The sequence below is a fragment of the Amblyomma americanum genome, chromosome 3, assembly GCF_052857255.1.
Source record: "Amblyomma americanum isolate KBUSLIRL-KWMA chromosome 3, ASM5285725v1, whole genome shotgun sequence".
Classification (NCBI taxonomy): Eukaryota; Metazoa; Arthropoda; class Arachnida; order Ixodida; family Ixodidae; genus Amblyomma; species Amblyomma americanum.
Window position 1 is genome coordinate 151,492,466 of NC_135499.1, and position 18,444 is coordinate 151,510,909.

The 18,444-nt window shown below is 48.5% G+C and overlaps 1 protein-coding gene across 1 annotated transcript in view; it reads left to right on the forward strand.

The window, feature by feature from the left end:
• Positions 1 to 18,444, forward strand: part of fbp (fructose-1,6-bisphosphatase) — a 35,462-nt gene continuing 17,018 nt past the window's right edge. The window contains exons 1-2 of the mRNA XM_077658390.1: positions 1 to 143; positions 6,653 to 6,943. Coding sequence (XP_077514516.1) covers positions 16 to 143; positions 6,653 to 6,943 — 419 coding nt within the window. The 5' untranslated portion in view covers positions 1 to 15. The remainder of the gene's footprint in view (positions 144 to 6,652; positions 6,944 to 18,444) is intronic.

Consider the following 18,444-nt stretch of genomic DNA (forward strand, 5'->3'; position numbering starts at 1 on the left):
GTCGAATCGGCCACCATGGACCTGCCGACGGGGCGGCCGTCCTTCTCGGAGACTAGCAAAGGGATGATCGTGATGTTGCTGGACGGCTACCGCTACTTGCAGAACAAGCGCAGAGGCGACAGGGTCTACTGGGTCTGCGACAGGCGAGTGATTTGTGCCGAGTTTCGGTTCATGGTTGCTGCGCGGATGGTCGAACGGCTCTGACGCAGTGTTGCCTGCCTGCCGCGCGACGTACGATATGTATTCGCGGCGTGAATCAATATTGGGCGACACGCCAGAAGAACAAATATCGAAAAACAAAGTTGCTGTGAGCATTGATGCGGAGAAACCGTAGCATGCATGGGCGACGCTGTTGCGTTGCGGGCTGCGCGATTCGCCGCTCAAGTTTGCGGCGACTGAACTCTGCTCTGCTCGCCATTGGGTTTGTCTCGTAGAGTTTCTAAATATTAAGAAACTCTACGGTTTGTCTGGCATCGTGGTTGATGCCAGTTCAACTTTTGTACAGTGGGGGTCTGAACGAACGTGCTGTTTATTTCATGTCGATCGAATGATTGGCAACGAACGAGTGATGCTTAAGTTTGCATGACAAACCTCGAAAGTATGTCCGATTGGCAATGTTAAAGAAATACCTTAATTGCTGTTACGTGGCCCACTATAGATGTCGTGTATAAGACTTTTATTGATTCTCGCGGTACAGGGTGTTTTGTGTGTAACTGAGTGGGAAAAAAGACGAGGCGTTTTAATTGCACCGGGTTGTTTCATCAATGGAATCGCGCAACTGCAGACTCATTTCCTAATCAGGCAGTCTGTTGAGGTTAGAAAAAATTTTTTTCCCCACTATTCGCGAAGGCTAATAAGCAGTAGAGAGCCTATACCGAGAACTTATGGCCGCGCGTACTTGGGCTTGTTGCGGTCTTCATGGCAATAGCCAATTACAGAAGGCGTTGGCAAAAGCGTGCCTTTCAAATCGGGTGCTCCTGCCGGTTCGGCCTAGGTGGTTCCGATTCGGCTCGGCATAAGCTCATTCTTAAATGTTATTCGCTGTTTGCATGCCGCTCCTGCTACTATCGCTGTCAGGCGCATGCACTGGTCACGGAGGAGCAGTTAGGACCTGTCGGGCGTGCGCATGCGACTCTACGGGTTACTATAAGTAGTAAGCTAATCGGTCTCTAAATTTTCAAGTCTTTAGCATCCCCTTTCTCATCGATTAAGATGATATCAGCATTTTTCTATGCTTTAGGCCCGAGGTCATGAGGCATTGCGTGCAGTGCTGTTTATAGGTGTCAGGCTTTTCTGGCGCAGGCCCGGGCTCTTTCCTTTTCCTACCAGCAACATCAGTCAGTCAGTCACAATGTATCCTTCAACATATCTGCACTTGATCCTCCTCTTCCATTTGGCCCGCTCACCCTGCGTCGCTTATCCCTTTATGGCACAGCGTCTAAGATTGTGCACACGACTTCTCAATTTTATTTTTTCGAATCGGATATATGGCTGTTTTCACGAAATCAGTTTAACGCCGCGGTTACATTCAAATTGCCTTCTGGACAGAATGACAGGGCGATTTCGTGCCTAGAAAAAAGGATTCCTTTTCCAGAACAAGAATTAAAGATTGACGTTGCCAATTTCTGTGGCGCGCCTTGAAAGGCCTGTCTTCTTCCTCTTAAAACATGGCACATGCCCACATTGGGGGATTGACCAAGGAAGGGCTGTCTGGTGTTGTCACTTCCTTCTGTGACGCGGTGGAGAGCTTTACGAAATGGCACTGTAGCTGAATTTCCGTTTCTGAGCCATTCATGTTGTTTTTGGAATTAGGCGGTTCGAATATACACCCACAATTTTTTTATTTTTTTTCCCCTGAAAGTAGAACATATAGTACGTGTCTGAAATGGTATACGGTTTACTCCCGCCTTCGTTACCCGCGGGATATTCACTTCCTCGACACCATTGCCTATGTAATTACCGACATGATTATTTCGACTACTATAAAATTCAGTGTAGAATTCCCCGATAAACTATCCACACTGATCCTTGCCCATGCCTGTAGTTTTTCTTTACCGCCTTTAGGTCTCCTCCATTTTTTAGACCTTGCTTGGCCGTCTTCATGCGATATACTCCCTTACGTCGCTTGCCTTGCGCTTATTGGTTACCTTCGACAGTTCTAGCTCCATATCATCGATGGAGTTCGAGATAATCTCTCGCGTCCCTTAATCAGGTCTCTTTTCTCCGAGGGAATTTGCTACCACCCTGCTGCATGCTTCGCTACCGTGTCCCCTACTTCTATGTCGTACTCCGTAATTATAATGGCAAAGTTGTCATTCATTGCCTTCACGCTAAGGCCGTCGTCTTCGGTTAAATCGGCAGATGTGTTGCCGAGCGAGATGAAGAACCCCTCTATACTTTCCCTCTTAACCCTAACTTGTTTACGTGCTTCCTTACTGACTATCCCGTTCCCTATTCAAACCTTGAGACCTCACCATCCGATGGTCTCTACACCTGACCTATAGCCTAGCACCTCCACATCCTGCACAATGCTGGAATATGGGCGTAGATTATGAATTCTATTGAATTTCTGGCTGACGCGTCAACATATAGGTGGGTGTGTACCGCACTTGCTACTGCTGACTCTATAGTGGCGCCTCTGATTTCTAATCTCTTGTCCTCCCGTTTTCCGAAGTGTTCGTTATTCGTAAACTACTTCGTTCTGTAAATTTTAGTATAACAGCTCTCCCCTGCTTTCACTGCAGTCGCCCGCTAGCAGCGTACTGCGTTTTCACTTTTAATGATAATAATGATTGGTTTTTGGTGGAAAGGAAATGGCGCAGTATCTGTCTCATATATCGTTGGACACCTGAACCGCGCCGTAAGGGAAGGGATAAGGGAGGGAGTGAAAGAAGAGAGGAACAAATAGGTCCGTAGTGGAGGGCTCCGGAATAATTTCGACCACCTGGGGATCTTTAACGTGCACTGACATCGCACAGCACACGGGCGCCTTAGCGTTTTTCCTCCATAAAAACGCAGCCGCCGCGGTCGGGTTCGATTTCACTTTTCTCACTACCGATTTTACTTCGCGGAATGTTTCGACCGTGTCATCATGACAGTCCCTCCTCCTTCACTCCCGGGCGCCTTCCTCCCTTCGCTCACTGACGCGGTTGAAGTGTCCACCGAGAAGTGAGGCCTGCAGTTACCGCGCCTTTCATTTCCTGATAATTAACAAATAATCTTTTTCCGTCACTGATCATTGGAATTCGCTGCCTGGAGACATCCGTTTTTTGACCATATGTAAATTTTTGTATAAGCCATTGTGTCTTGTTAATATTCTGTGATTTATGTTAGCACTCTTGTTGTGCTTGAAATTCTTATTTCATTTCTCCTCTGCCCTACTGTACGCAATGACCTCATCGACGCAGCAGTGTGCACAAATAAATCAATAAGAATGGCATCCGTACGTGGCACGCACGTTGGACGCACTCAGCAAGGTGGCGGTCCGGACTCGCCAGCTATGCCAATTAAGATTCAATAAGCCAACAACTGAGGACTGGGAGGCGGTGCTAGCTGTCCAGCTCACATTCGGAGTACCAGCTTTCGCTGGTGAACCGGACAAGAGCGGCGGCAAAAGCCAATGGGCTCCTGATGAAGGCCCACCCAAACATTCTATCCATTAAACGTCTCTCTCTCTCTCTCGATAGCGTTCCAACTTAGCGCAATTGAATTGGAACACGTTTACTACCGGCTTGGGTTGCAAGTAGGTTAGTTGATCTTGCTACAGGTGGCATGTCAGTGGAGACTGGCGGCGACCTCTTGGGCTGTTGTCGCGACCTGTACTTGGGTTTCCAGGTCGGAGCTGAGCAGCAATGTCTCCCACGGGCCCGCGTGCGCGAGCCTCTGAAGCGATATTGAAGGGGGATCTGTCGGACAGTCCAGGAGGATGTGTTCCACGGTGGCTTTGCCGCCGCATCTGCTGCACTCCGGTTTAAATCTATCCGGGTACACATGGCTAAGAACGGCGGGGTTAGGGAGAGTTTTAGTTTGGGGTTGTCTCCCTCCTGTTATTTGGTTAGGTTTTTATGCGGAAGTGTGCGAAAGTGGGAAGATTAACCTTTTTAGCCTGTAACGCTGAATGATCTCGCGATAGGTATTAAGGCCGTCTCTTGTCATTCCGACGCATGAATTGGCATCCGCAGCTCAGCCAACAGATCCTCGAGCTTTATCGTTGGCCTGCATCGTTACGCGGGTTTGAGGAGGGAGCCGGTACTCAGACCAGTTCCACGTCTTTCGGGAAATTCTTGAGAATTCTCAAGTAGATGGAAGATATTGTAAAACTTGCACGGAAATACGTAGGGGCGTATGCTAAACATCTCATTCCATTTTCATTCTCTTAATTTTTTTAGTATTATTTTTATTTTATTTTTAATTTTAATTTCTTTTTAAAAAATTTGTCTTTTGTGTTTTTTTTTCATTTCTGGTTTGTTATTCCATTACATATATGTTGCGTATGAACTGTTGCTTATCAACTTTTACATTTGTTTTATTTACCATACAACTTACGATTGACAGTTCGTGCGGACAACTTCCGTCCACACCACTCATGAGCCAAGAAAGACTTATGCCTCAAAAATCAAAGACGCCGGTTCGATCCCGGCCGCGGCGGTCGAAGTTTCCATGAAGGCTAAATTCTAGAGGCCCGTGTGCTGTGCGACGTTGGTGCACGTTAAACCAGGTGGTCAAAATTTCCGAAGCCCTCCACTATAGCGTCCCTAATAACCTGAGCCGCTTTGGGACGTTAAACCCCATAAACTGCCAAGCAAACCAATTCTCGTCTTAAAATTGTAACACAGCCGTTCTTCTTACACCGCTGCGGGTGGTGTTATACGGTTTCTCGTTCCATATAACATACGTTTCTTAGTCTGGTTGGAGGCTAGCTTGTGGGGTTTTTATAGGAGAGATAAATATATTTTTCCCGCATAATCGCGTCTGACAGAGATCAAAACCGCCGGACCCCACTCCATGATTGCGTATGCTACCAAGCGTACGCTGACCACGTAGTCGGCTTTGTTCAACGCAGTAGCGAAGGCGAGCGAATGCCGCCGGCTCCGCGCGCCGCAGCTGCCCCGAGGCGCGGTGATTGATGAAAATTGGTTTTGGGGAAAGGAAATGGTGCAGTATCTGTCTCATCGGCGGACACCTGAACCGCGCCGTAAGGGAAGGGATAAAGGAGAAAGTGAAAGAAGAAATGAAGAAAGAGGTGCCGTAGTGGAGGGCTCCCCCTCCGGAATAATTTCGACCACCTGGGGATCTTAACGGTCTTTGCAAAGTTGTCAGCGCCAATGAACTCTATGAACGCCGTCGGATCACTTGTTTGGTTTTTGAGGAAAGGAAATGGCAAAGTAACCGTATCACATATCACAGTGGACACCCGAACCGCGTCATAAAGGAGGGAGGAAAAAAGAAAAGAGAAAACTGAAAATTGAGTTGCATTTTGAGGAAAGGCGCGGCACTGCGCAGCGGCGGAACACCTGTGGCTCGGTGCTACTAGTGGCGCATGCGCAGTTGTGACTAGGGAGCGAGAGAGAGAGAGAAACAAACGGATGGAAACAGGCGACGGAGTCGGCGGCGGCCACCTGCGCCATGCGTGACGTCACTCGTGTTCCGACATACGCCGGCTCGCGCGAAGCGCGGTGTTGACTAGCGTAGTACAGCTTTTCGCTTCAAAATGCTTTTGTCCAGAACTGCTGTACCCCGCTGCGGTGGCTCAATGGTTAGGGCGCTCGGCTACTGATTCAGAGTACCCGCGGGTTTGAACCCGGCCGCGGCGTCCGCGTTTCGATGGAGGCGAAACGCAAATGCGCCCGTGTGCTGGGCGATGTCAGTGCACGTTAAAGACCCCCAAGTGGTCGAAATTATTCCGGAGCCCTCCACTATACGGCACCGCGCGCTTTCTTCCCGTCTTCTCTCAGTCTCTCCTTTATCTCTTCCCTTACGGCGTGCTTTAGGTGTCCGCCGAGATATGAGACAGATAGTGCGCCATTTCCTTTCACCAAACCAATTTTCAATTTTCAGAATTGCTGGGTATGGAGGCGACAGCTTCCACAAGTGCGCTGTCCTCGCGCTCTCGCGAGCTAAGAGCGCATTTCTGGAAGTGACCGCCTCGAACGCGTCAAAACTAATTCGTTAGTTGCAAGAAGTTGTACCCGCCGCGGTGGCTCAGTGGTTAGGGCTCTCGACCACTGATCCGGAGTTCCCGGGTTCGAACCCGACCGCGGCGGCTGCGTTTTTAGGGGGGAAAAACGCTAAGGCGCCCGTGTGCTGTGCGATGTCAGTGCACGTTAAAGATCCCCAGGTGGTCGAAATTATTCCGGAGCCCTCCACTACGGAACCTATTATCCTTTCTTCTTTCACTCCCTCCTTTATCCCTTCCCATACAGCGCGGTTCAGGCGTCCAACGATATATGAGACAGATACTACGTCATTTCCTTTCCCCAAAAACCAATTATTATTATTATTATTATTATTATTATTATTATTATTATTATTATTATTATTATTATTATTATTATTATTATTATTATTATTATTCAAAATGTTGTGGGATGGAATATGCGTGTCTGCGGTGCGATTTTTGTCCGCTTGCAAGAGCCTGAGTGCGCGTGTGCAGGTACAAGTCGGCGTCTCTCGAGCGCTGCCCGGGCCGCGTGGTGACGCTGGGCGGTTGCCTGGTGGCGGGCGCCCGCCCCACTGTGCACAACCACGAGGCCGACGCGCAGCGCAACGCTCTCGAACTGGTCAAGTCCAAGCTGCGCCGCAAGGCGCGCCTCGACGTCTCCAAGAGCCTGGCGCAGATCTACCGCGAGGAGGCTGCCGCCGCCCACCCACAACACGTGCCCAGCTACGACAGGCTACGCAACACGCTCTACAGGGCGCGCCGCAGGGCCATCAACTCCCGGGAGTGCGTATCTACACTGGGCCAGTCCCAGTTTGAAGTGATTGGTTCATTCTTGTGTTAGTATTATAGAGGAGTCAGAGCTAGTGGAATTGGCGACCGCCTTTCTGCCAGTATAGCCAGTTACAGGTGCCACTGGTGCTGCCCACGAGGCTGCGAACGAACTTAGTACACTTCATGCCTCGGATATAACGAACTTTAGTATGCCACCTCGTACGTAACGAACTTTAGTGTGCTGAGCTCGGATATAACGAACCTAAGTGTACCACCTCGGCTATAACATATGTTTGTGTGCTAACGCTGTCAAACGATACGCCGAGGATTGCCTAAGAGTTATTTTTTATTATTGAGGATGTTTCATTGCATACAAGGATTGGATCCCTCCGTTCTGGGTTACAACCCTCTGCAGAAGGAAAAGCCAGGTGTCTGCTAAGAGCACGCGACACCCTGTCTTATCCCTAACAGCTGCATCCACTGCTTTTGTATAGCCGGGAGCACAGGTGTGACAACCACAGAGTGTGCACGGAACTGAAATAGTGCGTAGGGTAGATGGGCAGAATATTGGCAGAGTTAAGGCACACCAAGGGAGTTTTGAGCTCAATAGTACAGTTAGCGAACCTATAGCAGATATTGCAGATATTGTAGCGATAATGGCGCCGAAAGAGCAGAAATTCCGGTTGTCAGTAATGAAGTAAAAAAAAACTCCTCGCGAACAAAGAATAGAGAGAAAACAGCGCGAAGATCAAGTGATTGTTAATCACGTGGAAGGGAGCAGATATTTTCCTCGGAACGGATCTAACGTTGTCCTAGAGGTTATTAGCAAAGACTTCATTAGTTTACTGTCATGCAAGAAATGAAAAGTGAAACTTTAAGTCCCATGATTTCTAAAATTCTTTACGTCACATTTCTTGCGAATTCATATCGTGCTAGGATTCCCCCATGTCACTTGTACACGAGGTCATTAATTATAGGCATCTCGTGTATATATGATTTCATCCACACTTCAGAGCGTCTTAGCATAAGGAACTACCATGTAGCCCTTCAACAGTTAAGCGCTCGATCCTGTCAGCAGGTGGCACGCGAACTTGAAATAACGACAATGTGCGAAGCAAGGCAATAAAAACAAAGCTTGAATGACCGGTCAAAGAAAAAAAAACCAAGCTCGAATGACTGGTCAAAGCAGGATATGGCCCCGGGCCAGTTAATTGCGAAAGCACCCAAACTCGCTATTGAAGTGTACGAAAGTACCTATATATAATTTTTACTCAATCCGTGTCTGTCATCGTAATGATAACTTCTTCGTGAAATACCGAGCTTGAATACGGCCGCGGCTGCCGCGTTTCGATGGAGGCGAAACGCAGAAGACGCCCGTGTGCTGTTCGACGTCGGTGCACGTTAAAGAACGTCAGGTGGTGGGGATGAAATAACTTTATTTGCACCCGACAAGGAATCGGAGGGCGATGAAGACTTGAGTCTTGACCGCCGTCATCTTCCTCCCCCTTTCAGCAGGCTGGGATCCCTTGGGATTCATCGGTGTCCAGGGCCAGATGGATGACTTGTTTTTAGTTCTTCTTATTTCTCCCAGGACTCTATATTCCTGTCTGGTTCGTTGTGGCTAGGGGATGTCCACACCATGTGGACCATGTCTGCAATTTCATTACACTGTTATCACCTCGGGTTTTGGATCGCCAGATGCTACCTGCTTAGTGCTAGTGGTTTGGGACTAGATTAATTAGCTCTGCCGGTGTCTGCGGTTAGCCGATATTCTGTTGAGTTAGGGCCAGCGCAATGGCTACCTCAGCCGCTGTTGCGTCCCTCTGTCGGATGCTGCAGCATGAGACTCGGTCTCCGCCCTCCCTGGTTGCTAGGGCTACGAAACCCGTTCTGCCTTCGTATTCCGCCACGTCCGTGTAAACCACGTCCAGTCTGTTGCATAGTTTTTGCAGCGATAGATACATTAGGCTAGCATTACGAGCCTTCAGCGTGGCGGCGCCGTGGCCACCGTGGCTGGTCACGTGGGTTGGTCACGTGGTGCGGCGCGCAACAGCCGCAACAGCTGTGCGCATGCGCCGTGTCAAATGGGACGAAGATGAAGAAGGAACGCCCAGTGAAACGGAGCGGCGAAAGTGTGACTTTGCAGTTCGACTGAGCGAGTTCCACTTGGCCAGCTGTAGCTATCGCGTCACTCCAGGTTTAACCAGAGCTAAACGACATTTTCTGTAGAGCTTTCGCTCTGTCCTTTCGTCTACCCCTATGGTGTACCGAATGCATGTTCCTTGGGAGTGTGGGATTCTGATTTTATTCTTTGTCTGTTGGGATATTCTACGTGTGTTTGCGCTGCGCTCGAGGTTGGAATTAGGCCTAGCTTTTCTCTTATTTTTAGCCCCGAATGGCTGCATAGGAGCCGTTTTTGCGCTACTCTGGTAGCCTCAATGAGCTCGTCTAGTGGTTTGAAATTCCCATGTTCAGAATATGTTCTGGGTGGATGTGCACGGAGCTGTTTTGACGCCTTTCCTGATTAAGATTTCAATCTTGTTCTCAGATGGTCAAAATTTCCAAAGCTCTTTACTACGGCGTCCTCATAGCCTGAGTCGCTTTGGAAAGTTAAACCACCCATAAGCCAAACCTATTTCTTCTTTTCTTCTTTCGCTCCCTCGTTTATACCTTCCTTTACGGCGCGGTTCAGGTGTCCACCGAGTTGTGAGACAGTATTATTTACTGCGCCATTTCCTTTCCTCAAAAAAAACAGTATTCATCATAACGATAAAATTTTCGTGTCCTACCGCATAACTGCAACAGTTGTTTATAGGAGTGGCACACCAGTATATTATTAAGAAATAGTAATATTGTATTATTTCCTAAACCGTCGTTAGTCGTTATTAACGACTTGCGCATTTTCCCACACGAACACGTGCCACGAGCGGGTGTCGCGAAAAAGAAAAGGAGAATGCATATAGTATATTCTTTGCGCGACAGTCAAATTCTACCGGGGCGGGCAAAAATACTGATAGAGATGCCTGTGAGACCCTGCCAAGAGGCCCGGACCCTAAGCTCCAGCGCACCGCCGTCCATCTGGCGGAAGAGGCCGCTACCAGTGAAGGACTGCCAGCCAGCCTCTAACCGCGGACGCGCAACACCCCGTCTCCCAGGCCAGCGTGCCAGGGGCCGGGACAAGCGTCTTTTATGGTGGAAATTAAAGTTGTTCAGTCAATCAATGTCATCGCTTTTGAGGCGACAACAACTGCCGCGTGCATCACTTCACTGTGGCAAACGCTGGATCTTCGGAAGCCGAGATTCAGAAAGCTCGTGCGCTATAAAGTGTCAACAACGGCAGAACCCAGCCTCACGTGAAGCAGAACGCTAAGCTGAGAGGCTTCGCGGTCAAACCGAGCAACTCCACTTGGCTGCCTGAGTGGAGCAGCCTGTGCTCGAGATTACTTAAACGCAAGAGGGAGGCTTCCCACGCAGCCATTCCGGTTCTCAACGTGCACGAAAGAGGAGCAACGGGCTCACCAGATGGAACAGCAACGGGAACGCAGTCGACGGAAGCGAGCAGCCGCAGCCGTGGATGCATCGCCCCAGCTCGCAGAACCAAGGTATTACCTACTTGGGTCACTGCGACGTGCGATGTGCGGGAAAATCGATTTGGTCATGCGTGTTCGGTATGCGATCGCATTTGGTTTAAGCGCTGCCAGAAACAGCTACAGCCAAGGCACTATATATGTAGCTCGATAAGTGTGTTTCCAGATGCAGCCTGAACACGTTTATGTTTAAAAGAACGTCTTGCTGGGCAAGTTGGTACATCTTTGGATTACAGGCGCGACAACAGACAGACCACAAGGTAGATAAACGGGACGGAGCGCCACTCACAACTGATTTATTCAGAGGCACGACAAACATATATATACCAGCTGACACGCAAGGAATACTATCATGTTCCAATCTGATATGACAGCGAACGCGTGAAAAAATCGTTCTCTGCCCTATACAACGATATGGACGTGTCGCTGACACACATGCTTCTTTTCTTAGCAATAAAGAATGCTTCGATTAATTCCCTGGCTTTTGTGTCTTTACTTCTTGATAAAATTCGCACACCAGAAAAACATGGCTCACAAGAGCGTGACGGGCAAGACCTTATATGCTTAGGCAAATTTGGCCCTTCCTTATTTTGCTCCACATTTCTTTCATGTTCCCTGATTCGCTCATTAACGCAGCGTCCAGTTTGCCCTATATAGGAGCGGCCGCACGAGAGGGGGATTTCATAGACCACACCTTCGGTGCACTTCATGAACGATCGCCCATGTTTGGTGCCACACCCTCTCTCATCATTTCGTTCTCTTTCAATGCGAGAACAAAGGCTTCCGAGCTTTTTTGGGGCTGAGAAGACAAGCGGCACACCATGCCTGCTCGCAACCTTTTTCCAATTGTGGGATAACTTGTGCACATAGGGCACCACCACAGGTCGCACCACCTCTTCTCGAGGGACATCTTGGCCAGCTCTCACAGCCTTTCTTTTTATTTTCTGTAGTAGGCTTTCTGCGACCGCCGTTACGAGCGAACCAGGGAACCCGGCTGAAGACAGCCTAGCCAATTGGTTTTGGAAACTTAGTTGCATCTTGTGAGAGCATGATTTTCTAATGGCGGATTCGAGGCAGAGTGTAGCAATCCCCCTTTTTATTAGCTTGGAGTGAGCAGAATCATATGGAAGAAGCCCCTTTTTTGCGCGCGGAGCATACGCCCAACAAACCTGTTCCTCACAAAAATCAAAACTAACATCTAAAAATTGTAAAACATTACCTTCAGGAACTTCACAAGTAAAACTTAAGCCATTTCCATTTTGTCTAAATAAGGATAACACATCACGCACACTTTCTTCGAAGTTTAAACTTCCGTCCTTGGTAAGAATGATTAAAAAGTCGTCCACATATCTGAACACTTTAAAAACTTTGCTGGCTGGTAAAACCTGGTTCAAAACTTGATCCATTTGGGAAAGAAAAATATTACACAAAACCGGTGCAACACAGGAGCCTATACATATGCCAGCTTTTTGCAGAAAACACTGCTCGTCAAAAGTTACGAAGGTAGACTGTAAATAAAACTGTAAAAGGGTTAAAAAGTCATCGATGGATACACCCGCAGTATTTTGAAAGGAAATAGGGTCTTTACTTTCAATGCAATCTCTGACAGCAGTAAACAAGGCTTCGTGAGGAACAGAATAAAATAAATCCACAACATCTACCGAAAAGGCGCGTCCAACATCACGATGCGATTCAAAGAATTCACACACTTGATCGGACTTTTTGGTAAGAAAGGGGTCTTCTATATCAAGCTTACCCAACTTATCTAACAAGAACCGGCTAAGCAGCCTCTGCCAAAAACGTTTATGTTGTCTGCTACGTGTATGGGTGCTGTTCATAACAAGGTGCCTCATCTGTCGATTTCCAATGGCTACGGCTACCCGGCAATACCAATGTATTTGCCGGCGCTAAAAGCGAATGTGTCAATTGTGCCGCGCCTGTCATTCACGCGACTATATGCAGACTAGCCAGGCAGTCAACGTAGCATTCGATGTCGACAACATGGTGACCGCTTCTGAGAAACGCGGAGTTCAACCGTGCACTCGACACCTACGTCAAGCGACGCATGATCGCCAAGCACTTGTGCAGAGTTGTGCGTCGTGCGACGTAAAGGCGTGACTCGACGTGTTGAGCGACAGAACACTCTACAAGTGTACACGTACATTGCATGTGGACATGACCGTGTTAGAGCCTAGAACGCTATGCGGTTACTCAGGTCGACGAAGAAACAATCGAGGCAATTCCTAACTGCAGCGACCTTTCCGGGTCCCACGCAAGCCGCCATTGCCTTGAATATGGACCATCACACGGCTGTATGCGACGACGGTAAGGTACTTGGGTTGGCGTCCGACGAAGAGCGGACCCCAATGAGAACTCTATTTGACGAGCACGTGTAGGACCTGTCGTTTATACAAACAGCATTTGAATGAGCCACGTCGCATCAGGCCTGAAAAATGGGTTCTGAGGTAACGAAAGGCGAATTTCGATGGAGGCGAAACGCTGAGGCGCCCCTGTGCTGTGCGATGTCAGTGCACGTTAAAGATCCCCAGGTGGTCGAAATTATTCCGGAGCCCTCCACTACGGCACCTCTCTCTTCCTTCCTTCTTTCAGTTCCTCCTTTATCTCTTCCAATGGGGCGCGGTTCGGATGTCGGCCGAGATGTGAGACAGATACCACGCCATTTCCGTTCCTCAACAATTAATAATAATAATTGGTTTTTGGGGAAAGGAAGTGGCGCAGTATCTGTCTCATATCTTTGGTCACCTGAACCGCGCCGTAAGGGAAGGGATAAGAGAGGGAGTGAAAGAAGAAAGGAAGAATAGGTGCCGTTGTGGAGGGCTCCGGAATAATCTCGACCACCTGGGGATCTTTAACGTGCACTGACATCGCACAGAACACGGGCGCCTTAGCGTTTTTCCTCCATAAAAACGCAGCCGCCGCGGTCGGGTTCGAACCCGGGAACTCCGGATCAGTAGCCGAGCGCCCTAACCACTGAGCCAAATTTGAAATTTTAAATGAAATGCGTAGTAACTGTCTCGATCACTTCTCGGTGGACACCTGAACCGCGCTAAGAAAAAAGAGGAAGGTGGGATTGCAAGAAGAAAGAAGTAGGTTCCATTGTGGAGGGATCCGTAATAATTTTGACCACCCGGGGACCTTTAAAGTGCACTCACGTCGTGCAGCACACATGCGCCTTTTGCGAACCCGGGTACCCGTCGCGGTGGCTCAGTGGTTAGAGCGCTCGGCTACTGATCCGGAGTTCCCGGGTTCGAACCCGACCGCGGCGGCTGGGTTTTTATGGAGGCAAAACGCTAAGGCGCCCGTGTGCTGTACGATGTCAGTGCACGTTAAAGATCCCCAGGTGGTCGAAATTATTCCGGAGCCCTCCACTACGGCACCTCTCTCTTCCTTTCTTCTTTCACTCCCTCCTTTATCCCTTCCCTTACGGCGCGATTCAGGTGTCCAACAATATATGAGAGACAGATACTGCGCATTTTGTTTCCCCCAAAACCAATTATTATTATTATTAACCCGGGTACCTCGGCTACCCTACCTCGGCTCAGTAGCCGAGCACGCTATAGCTACTGAGCCACCGTAGTATTTTTTTTTAGGAAAGAAAATGGCGCAGTAACTGTTTCACTTCTCGGTGGACACCCCATCAGCGTTTTGAGGGAAGGATGGAAGGTGGGAATGAAAGAAGAAAGAGGTGACGCGTAGCGGAGGACTCTGGAATAATTTCTATCACCTCGGGATCTTTAATGTGCACTGACGTCGTGGAGATGGAGGTCTGGAGGTTTACATAAGGTTTGCACGTTTACATATGTCAAGGACATCTTCGACGAGCTTGTGAACCGTTCGCGCAAGCGTTGTTCGGCGCGGGGTTTAGGCAGCCGGACGACCAAACACCTCGGAGAGGTTTTGTCTTGACGGCATACCAAGTCCGGATGCCCACCTCGTGGTTCCGACACCACAGGTTAGCCACGCCGGTGAGATTAAAAATAATGTTTAGTTTTGTCGCATCGTCCCATTGTTGTAGAGGCTCACCCATTCGTAAGACTTTAGCCAATCTTGGTCATCCTGCACATCGGTTCCGCGGAAGATGGCCAGGTCCCGTTGGCAAAAGGAGTCGGCAGAGATAACTTGGCGCACTTGCACGGCTTGACGTTGAACGTTGCCAGGCATCACAGGCGTCGGGAGAGTACGGCTGCGGAGTTCCAAGGCTCCACTCAGCACCTCCACCAAATGTAATGGGGGTTTATTAATGCGTAATCATTGTATGGCTACGTAGGCGATTTCGGCGTGGACTAGATAATCTCGGTTCTACGACGGATGAATTTGTTGGTATATCGGAAAAAGAATGGTGTCATCGGATAGGGCATCGAAAGAGGATGTGCAAGTGGCAAAATGGTTAAGGTGGTTTAATTAGGTAATTATTTAGGGCCAAAAATGTACTAAACGTGCGCGGGGCCGGAGCAAAAGTGGCGCCAAATTTCAAAAACCGGAAGTGTGGACAAAGCGAACAGTGGCGCCAAATTTGAAAACGAAGCGTGGCGCCAAGTTTGAAAACTCAACATGGGAAATGATGGAACTTGATTCATTTAGGCAAAGAGGGGCGAGGAGGCATCAATGCTTAAGCATTCCTCCAATGCGGGTCCCGCAGTGATCTCAATTTTTGAAAGGAACAGGGTCGGTGGGAGCAGCGGCGAAAACAGTACGAGGTCAGTCAAGTCAGCAACACGTGCACGTGGCGAAGCTGCCGAAGCACATGTTCATCTCCGCCCTTGTAACAAACCTGCGTCATCTTCTTTACAGCAACGCATTACGACTGAAGGCACGCTCCCGCAATAAAAAATAGCGGTCAGAGGAAATGCGTTCGTTTTACCACGCGTAACTATAGTGAACGAAGATCCTGTGGTCTGCGCCGTGTATATTGACAGGCTAGTGAGTGCAATTACGAACATCCTAAAGCGCAAGCGAATATCTCCGTTCAAACCGCATGCACTGTTTCGTGAACTCATTCTAGAGAACCGAGTTCCAAAACAGGGTATAGCTCACACGCGCACATTTTGGTGTGGCTAGACTGCGCTCCCAATGGATAAGGTTCGAAGATGCCTTTGCAGCGTTGGCAGAGCAGTTATTGTCATTCGATGCGGCGGAGTTGAAGCTGCTGCGCATGCAGTGCCGGTCCAGCACGAAGTACCGATTCGACATACCATCTATGCCGATAGACTGAATACTTACTGATTTTACCGTTTCAAGGGGCTACGAGCGAAGCCCAAAAGGCCAGTAATCAATAAGTAATCAATCCCTCAAGGATAAGTACAGTCTCCAGCGATCTCAAGGTTATCGAATTCGTTCCGGCCGAAACGCACCAATATATATATATATATATATATATATATATATATATATATATATATATATATATATATATATATATATATATATATATATATATATATTTCCTGGCATGAAGGCCGCGTATTCTGAATAAATTACGGTACAGCTAAATTCATTAACTTCTTTCGACATCATTGCGGAGATAAAGCGCTTTACGGCAGTTTCGGAAGTGATGAAAAGATGAGATGTGACGTCGCTAGACCATTGTTTGGCCTATATAAATGCGCCTAACAGACGCAGAACAGAACGAGGACATACGGGAGGTGGCCCATCGCATAACTCTATAGCGAGCCGTTTCGCATTTTCCTAGCGCATGTGGCGGGCTGTGACTAAACACTTATGCTCCGTTGTTCCTGCGACGACAAAGAACGAAACGAAACACGTGTCAAGCGCATGACGGGTGGCTAAACGAATATTCTGCCGCACGTGTTGGCATTGTTAATCCGTAGACCTTACATGACGACTGGAAACACTGACGTTCCCGACTACCTGACTAATGGCACCGCTGGCGTGTTGCGTACTACATCGAGGTCGATCCGGATGGGCGATCCGTGCGAGTGTGGCTAGAGGTGGAGCCTCGTGTAAGGTCAAATGCAATCAACACAAGCGCTGCACTCGGGCCGACGAACCGATATGAGTGTTTGATGTGGAACTGCTGACGGCCATCATAAACATCGCTAGAGCTCGTAAAGTTTACCTTAATAGATCGCAGTTTCCGTTGGTTCAAGCAAGAGCCGTGGCAATTCGCAAGCCCCAAGGGGGCACGTATCTAACCCTTTTTTACATGTACCGCTCTAGCCAAAAGTAGCCAGGCAATGTGGCTTGCTTCTCAGTCGTGTTGGGGTACACTTATGGCACCCTTTCAGCTCTAAATGTGTGTAAGGTAAGGAGAAACCTCGTGAGAACGTTTTTAAAGGCTAGTTGGTTCATACTGAAAGGGGTTTACAGCCCTTGAGGGGTTTATTAAAATTGAGGGGTTTACAACCCGTAAATTTTGCTATAAAAAAAAAGAACTGGAATAACTCGCGCTCTATGAGAGAACCAGTCGCATTCCTTCACTTTGTGCGATTACGGGATATCAGCTGTTTTGATTTCTTCCTTCGTTATCCTGCCATTCTGTTTTGTTGATATGAGCAGCTGCCGTATATAAGCTACTGATCGGTCAATAAAATGCTTGAGTTGTTAGTCAGCACTCTGTTCTGCCACTTCGTTTCTTCCTGCAGTTGTCTGTCTGCGCTGTAAACTCCATAAGTATGAAAAAACTAGCATACAAAAACGTTCTCGCAAGTTATATTTCTAGTTCCGCAGGCAATCCTTTGCTCTATTCTTAGAAACCATCGCAACTTATTTCTTCCCGCTATTGCCCATGTGGCCTGTAAGTCTAGGGGGCTTGGCTTTTGTATCCGCAAGAAGGTGCTTCCTGCTGAGGTGATAGCACTGTTTAGTGGCTGCAGACTATCTCCCGGACACGGGCGCAGAGTTTGCAAAATACTGCGCTCTGAACACCAAAGACTGTGCCGGCTGTACAAGGAGTTGCTGTGGCTACGATTGCAGGAGTCCTCGCATCCATCCAGTGCACCGATGTAGTGGCGCCAGTTTTGCGTGGTCATCGACAGGACTACAGAATTCCTATGGAAAAAAAGTGCATCCTTTTTTTTTTTCGGAGTTGTGTCCCAAGAGCAACCTCCACGACTGGTAACAGCGTACACACGTTGGGAGACGTGTCTCTTCCGAATGATGTCCAGCAGGTCCTCAGCTTCGGCCCAAAGTTCGCCACCGAACCACGTAGATCTCCGGCTGAGTTGGTGGAGATGGTGAGACAGGTTTCACGACGTTCTGGGGATGAAGCTGAGAGGTGTGTTTCCGAAGGCGTGGACCTACTTCTACGACATAAGTCATCCATGGACAAGAGCCTTCCCTGTTGAAAACGCTATTCGTCACATGGATGATAACGCCCTGAACATTATACCGGCAAACAAGGAAGGGGACTTCTGCGTCGGGGAAAGAACGATCTATATTCATAAGGCCTCAGACACTATTTCGGAAAATTTCCAAAAATTAAGAAAATTTCGTTGCAGAAAGTTAAGACTAAAGCTAAGGCGCTTATTGAAGACTTAAAATTAGACAAGTTACTAAGCCTTGTTGACAACGCAGAAAAATTGAAAAATTGAAAATTGGTTTTTGGGGAAAGTAAAGGGCGCAGTATCTGCCTCGCATCTCGGCGGATACCTGAACCGCGCCGCAAGCAAAGGGATAAAGGAGGAACTGAAAGAAGAAAGTAAGAAAGAGGTGCCGTAGTGGAGGGCTCCGGAATAATTTCGACCACCTGGGGATCTTTAACGTGCCCTGACATCGCACAGCACACGGGCGCCTATGCGTTTCGCCTCCATCTAAACGCGGCCGCCGCGGTCGGGTTCGAACCCGGGAGAAAAATTGGCCTTGGAAATATTTTTCAGCGCGAAGACTCACAAGGATGCATGCCCGTTTAGTGACATTGTTTCGGAACGGGCCACCTGGCAACACTCA